This window comes from Dromaius novaehollandiae, chromosome 1 (genome assembly GCF_036370855.1).
Source record: "Dromaius novaehollandiae isolate bDroNov1 chromosome 1, bDroNov1.hap1, whole genome shotgun sequence".
NCBI classification, from domain to species: Eukaryota; Metazoa; Chordata; class Aves; order Casuariiformes; family Dromaiidae; genus Dromaius; species Dromaius novaehollandiae.
The window spans coordinates 162,651,932-162,658,054 of record NC_088098.1 but is presented as its reverse complement, the minus strand read 5'-3'; the positions used below and the strand labels follow the sequence as shown (position 1 = coordinate 162,658,054).

Below are 6,123 nucleotides of genomic sequence, written 5' to 3'. Positions count from 1 at the left end.
CTATCTTTTACTTCCTGAGCATGTTTAGTTTCTTTCTCCTTTTCCCTTAAGACAAGCATATTGGAGGTAGTTGGAAAAAATTTCAAGCCTTTGCATTGTAAAATTCTGACAAACTTATGAGAATGTTTAAAATTAAAGCTAAAAATAAAATGAAACCCCTACTGATGTCAAATCAAAATGTGATGAGATATTAATATGACTAAACTGTTCACCCCTATCTGTGCTGATATAAATCTTAAGATACCAGGATCACATTCTGTTGTTGGATCTGACTGCCATGTCAGCTGGTATCATAGTTTTGAAAACAACATTTTTATAGTCTTCCCCCTTTTTTCCCCAGCTTAGGCTGAGGATGAATTGCAGTGGGGTGAAGGGAGAGCTGAATGGATGCTGACAGGTAGACAACTATGATTACTGTCTTTGGCTGGCTAACATCAGGGCATGGGACAGCAGGTCGGGGACGAGCCTGTCAAGAGTTACTGCTCTGTAGCCATCAGCATGGCAGACATGAGGCAGAAGCAGCGGGAGTAGAGAAAGGACCAGGAGAAGAGAGTATTGTATGCCCAGAGGACAAGCAAAGAGAGGTAGGTTATTGCAACATAAAGCAATATAGTTGGAGGCCAGCACTGGTCGGCACAGGGCGCGATTCTTGTATAAACCTCCCATTCTCCATCTTATGACATTTACTGAAATTGTAAACGTACCATTTAGCATGAAGTAGCTTACATATTCATTCTCTGCAGTTTGTAGAAAAATAGGTCTGAGAGACCTAGATCTGGTTCATCCCTTTGCCAGCTATGGATTATACCTGCCCAGATCATTCCAGGCAGTGATGCTACTACTGAAAACGTTCCAGGCATCTTGCATTTAAAAAGAGTACGTAGCCTGGATATATGAACAAATGAGCATGCTGAGTAATTTATCCAGAAAATATCAAGTGCAGCTGTAAGGAGACTAAAGCAGAGCTTCACTTAAAGTTGACAGCAAGAACATTTTCCTTATCATTGCTGCAAAAATAGTCAGTTCCTTTTCTATCTCAAACTCCAAAAGAATACTACACACTTCATGGTGTAGATGTTTAGGTAGCATGCAATTGGAGTTAGTAAAATGCTCATGTCCATAGGCACTAGAGGCTTAAAAGAGAATGTCTCATTCTGTTTATGCTCAGAGAACCAAGTGGTTTCTGCATAGTATACCCTAAACTGAAAAAAACAGTAAGATGTCATATTCAGTGTTGCTCACTGTCCTCCTTTAGCTGCTGATGTGGCTGGCCCTGATAGAGGCAGCAACTGGTCTCCCCATGGCACAGAGAAGTGGCAGGCTACTTGCCAGTCACTCACGCATGTGCTTAATGGGAAGGTCAAATGGTCAGGTGGTCACCTGAAGACAAGGCCATACATAGAGGGAGTCAATAAGGAGAAGGGCAGCATTAAGGCCTTCAGGCAGCATGTGTTGCCATTGATTAAAGGACATTTTGGAGTGGAGAGCAAAAATGATGAGACATTAAATAAGGGTGTTATAAAACTGTGTTAGAGGATCTGCTCTGTGGTCATATTGTTGGGCTCATCTAAATATCATGTTAATAATTGTTTGTACTGCTGTTGGCTGGGGTATCTCAGCTGTTCCTGGGACATCTCTAGATGGTGTCTGCAAGCATTAGACTCACATTTTCCTCTTGTGAAACACTGACATTGCCTGTCAGATGTGTTATTATCTAAATCTGTTCCTCAGCTGGTACAGTCAAGCAGAGTTCCACTGAGTAAAGAGGAGAAACATGAAATTGTATTGTGTATGGATCTAGCCCATTTATGCACCAATCCACTTCTTAAAAAATTAATCCAGAAATACAGTTAGCAGAATGGAAATTCCCTATAAGGGTGGTGGTGTATTACTGTGCCATTAATCTTCAGGAGATCACTGAAGCCACTAAATATTGGTCTTGTTGTATAAGCTCCCACTTTAGCCACCTCTGAAAAGCGATCCATCCCATTCTGTACTGAAACTGGGCTTCAGCTGAGTAAGTATCTACATTCGGTTTGTGTCTGATCTACTTACCTTTTATGGTCAATGGAGAGAAATAGGCACTTCTAGGTCACGATTCATCTCATCCAAATATAGGCATCAAGGATAATTAGGTGAATCACACTCTAAAACTGTTTAGTTCTCTCCATTATAAAGGGAAATTATAAGGGGAGGCTGAGGTCATCAGCTTATATATAGACACCTATCCTTACAACATCTCCAGTGAGGTAAGATGAACCCCACCTACATGTCTAAGACAGGTGGGATGAATTGCCTTCTGAAGAGTCTTAATCCACTTCACTGATTATGAAAGAAGCCAAAGGCAGGAACCAGCCTTAGACTAGACACTTAACTTCTAAGTTACTAAAATTAAATGAAATTCCTCCCATCCTGAATCTGTACCTGCCACGAATAAGGAACTATTTTTTTGTCAGAACTGCTGGCCATTCTCCAAAACAGATATCAAGAATTCAGGCAACAAATGCAGAGATACTTCTGAGAATTTATACATTTTATTTTTCAAGTATTTATTCTAAGTTTTAAGATTTTAGGTTTTATTTTCTGATGATTCATTTATAATTCCAAAACACAGAATAAATAAGCTCTCTGTTGGTGTAGGTAGGGTTAACCTGAGCTGCTCTGATGATGGGGAGGTTGTGTCTGGGTGGTCATGGGCACATTTGGCCCATTCCTCCACAGCTTTCTTATGGTGTAGAGTTCTTCTGTTTCAGATTCTTGCTTGTCTGTAGCTTGAGGAGCGAGAGAATAGCCTGCTGGAAGTTGTCTCCCATCACAACATAAAGCAGTAAGTTACCAAACGTATTTAATGCTGCTACGGGTTTAGCTAGAATAAACATAAAAAGGACCAGATTCTTCAAGTGGCAGCTGACTGGTCGCAGTCGGAGCTCAATCCGAATCCCCCGAAAGACGTGGAAGGGGAGAAAACACACATAAAAGACTACCAAGAGGAGGATGGCAAGTCTGCGGGCCTTTTGTTTGTAGCAAGCCTGCGTGTGGGGCCCCTTAGCCAAGGCATAAATAATGAGCATGTAGCACAGCGTCACTGTCAGCAAGGGCAAGAAGAAGGCAAACGTTGTCAGGAGCCAGTTGTACCATCGACTGGTATCAAGGTCCTCAGCACTAGCTAGGTCCAGGCAGATCGTTCTGTTCTGCGTATCTTTCGTGGCAATCAAGATGCCCAAGGGGCTGATGGCCACCAGGGAAATCATCCAAACTACTACGCAAGTCACCACTGCCCATCTCCGTTTTTGAACAAAAAAACATCTAATTGGGTAGACGACTGCAAAAAAGCGGAAGAGGCTGAAGCAGCTAAGGAAGATAATACCACTGTACATGTTGAAGTAGAAACCAAAGTGAATAAACTTGCACATGAAGTCTCCAAAAATCCAGTTATTTCCGTTAGCGGAGTAATGTATAAAGAATGGAAGTGTGGCTATATATAATAGGTCTGTGATAGCCAGGTTTAACATAATGATGGTGCTGCTTTTCCAGGGCCTCATCTTGAAAAAGTATATACAAATTGTCATAACGTTTCCTGGGAAGCACACCAGAAAGATTAGGCCATAAAAGACAGAGAGATAGGATTTCACCTGTAAGAAATCCTCATCCTTGCAACTTGTATACAGGTCTATGCGGCCTGGCCGAGTAGTAAAATTGGTTTTGTGTTCAGATGTCATGTTTGCAGTAATCTTCTTAAAGCTTTAGGAAAATCAGATATTTAGTTTTAATTGATTTGTCAGGACAAATGCATTCAATTAAACCATTTTTTCACCGGAGCAAATGTCATATTTGCCTTGCTTGACAAAGCATAGTAGGGAAGGGAGAGAGGTTTGCTAACATACCTGGCTCTGACCTAGATACCTCCCACTCAAATGTTTAATTTCACACTTCCCTCCCCTTTACGTTTAATTTTGATAATGTTTAATTTCACCCTTACTTTTTTTAACCTCTTATTTTGAAGAAGATAATTACTGCTTATTTGCAAACCTGCAGGAGTAGGAAGCAGGTTTAGGGAGCTGAAGAGTGTTTTGGCATAGATTTTGCAAAACCTTGCAAAGTAGTCTTAGCCTTTCAGAAATTAGACCTGCACCTATATTTTAACTTCGTTTACCTGAGCTAATCAGTGGTTTGCACTCATGAAACCAGAGATGTTGTTCTGGCTTCATGAGTGCAGGTCTCAGGACCTGATGCTCCAATAGCTTGACAATTCTGATTCATTCCCTGAATACAATCTTCTTATCTTAAAGTCAGCAGAGTATAAGATTGGCACAAATGCATTTAAAAACAAACAAGCTTGACAGTGGCATAAAACTGAAATAAATAATTAAAGGCTCTTTTTCTCAAAGCACAGATACTGAGTAAAGGCACTGATCTTGCTTCCCATTTCTTGTGAATTGGTGCTAGATAGACTTGTCTCTGAAATGGCTTCTCGCCTGCCATGGCCAATTTGGATCTCTCCACAGTGAATGCAAGACATAACCTTTCTTGGTAGTGTTTTAACCTGAAAGAGTGGTAACCAAGGATGAAATTCATCTCATCTAACTTCAGTTATTGAAAAATTTAAATTGGAGCCAGTCATCCTCAGCCCCCCCTTTATAGTCAAGCGAGAGATGTAGGTTCCTCCAGGGGATGATACATCTTGCCATAAGAGAGGTTTCTAAGACAAATGATTTACTCTTTTGGCATACCTATTTCTCTGCAGTGACAACAAAGGCAGCCCATGGTGAGTAGCTCAGACCTGGATGTCTAGCCTTTATATGGCTCAAGTGAGGCAAAATGAGAGCCACTCTGGGTCTTCAGCATCTCAGGTCAGCAGCACTCCTCCAGACCCTAATCTAGTCCATCCGAGAAAATATTTTAAATGGCTTCACAAAGTGCAAGACAAGATAGTGTCAAGCCAAAATTCCTATCTCTTGGCCCAGAAGCACAGTATTTTAAATTAAACTCAGTGCTACAGTGGGCATCCAGGACAAAGCCATTGCATTAAAAAAAAGCAGCCAGAATGGTAGTTGTAGAAATAATGTGTATAGAACTATATTTTGATGTGATTCAATTAACAGCATTTAGCATGTTACCACTATGGCAATTTCTATACTATACCAACGACCAATAGGACATAACAGATTTTCTCTCACAAAGCTGGTAACTAAATCTGGAAAACAACAGGAATGATGTGATCAGAAAGACAGGTATCGCAATTACTAGGGAGCATTTGAGAGAGAAATTTGAAGAGTATCCCTATAATTTAGTTAAACACTAATACTTTTTGACATGAATGTTAGCTCCAGTATAGCCCACCTTGCAGTCAAAGATGTATTAGGTAAAGGCCATGAGGCTTGTTTTAAACAAATCCAGATTTATGTCCAGTCAAAAGCTAGGGATATGCACATTTTCTCTCTTTTCTCCTGCTTGGTGATACCACTATTACCCACATTTATGTCTCTCACTGTTATATTTCAAGCAACGCTAGACAAAATTTTCCAGAGTATTTGATTCATCCCCAGTTTAGTTTCCTCATATTGCTGATCAGTTCTTCACTGCAATCTTGAACCCTCCAAACTGAAAATGGAGAAATATTGCTTACCTGGAAACTTGTAATTCTGCTTCTCCCTTTCATTGCTTTGAGCATAGAGCACTACAAATGAAATGTATTTATGCTCTCCTTACAAGTGAAGCAGGTTTTAGTGTGGCTTTGCAATCACATACACTCACTCCCTAGCAGACTGAGCTTCCACATGGCAGTAAATTCTGTCACTGGCTTAGGTGTCAGCTCTTAGACTTGGGCTGGTGTTAAGAGATCTCCTTTGCCCTCTGTCATTCATACTGTCTTGCCTTCAGTGGGCAGACTGCACTCCGCTGGCAGCAGTTCTTCATGCTGCAGGTAGAGTTATAATATTCAAATAGCAGCAGATCACATTTAAATTTGTGTGTGTGTGTTCATAAAAAAACAAATATTAAATTTCTTCTCCATTTCCTGTAAAGTGAAACCTCATCAGCACACCAACTAAGGCGTGTTGCCATTTTCAAGGTCAGGTGAAAAACATTGTGACATGCTGTTTCTTCATTAAGAACAAACTTCTA

At 40.5% G+C, this 6,123-nt stretch overlaps 1 protein-coding gene across 1 annotated transcript; it reads right to left on the bottom strand.

Annotated features, from left to right (window-relative positions):
- Positions 1-2,684: 2,684 nt before the first annotated feature.
- Positions 2,685-3,790, bottom strand: LOC112994848 (2-oxoglutarate receptor 1-like). The gene has a single exon (XM_026119458.2). It carries the CDS (start codon positions 3,717-3,719, stop codon positions 2,727-2,729), a length of 993 nt encoding a protein of 330 aa, XP_025975243.2. The 5' UTR covers positions 3,720-3,790; the 3' UTR covers positions 2,685-2,726.
- Between the last annotated feature and the right edge of the window lie 2,333 nt (positions 3,791-6,123).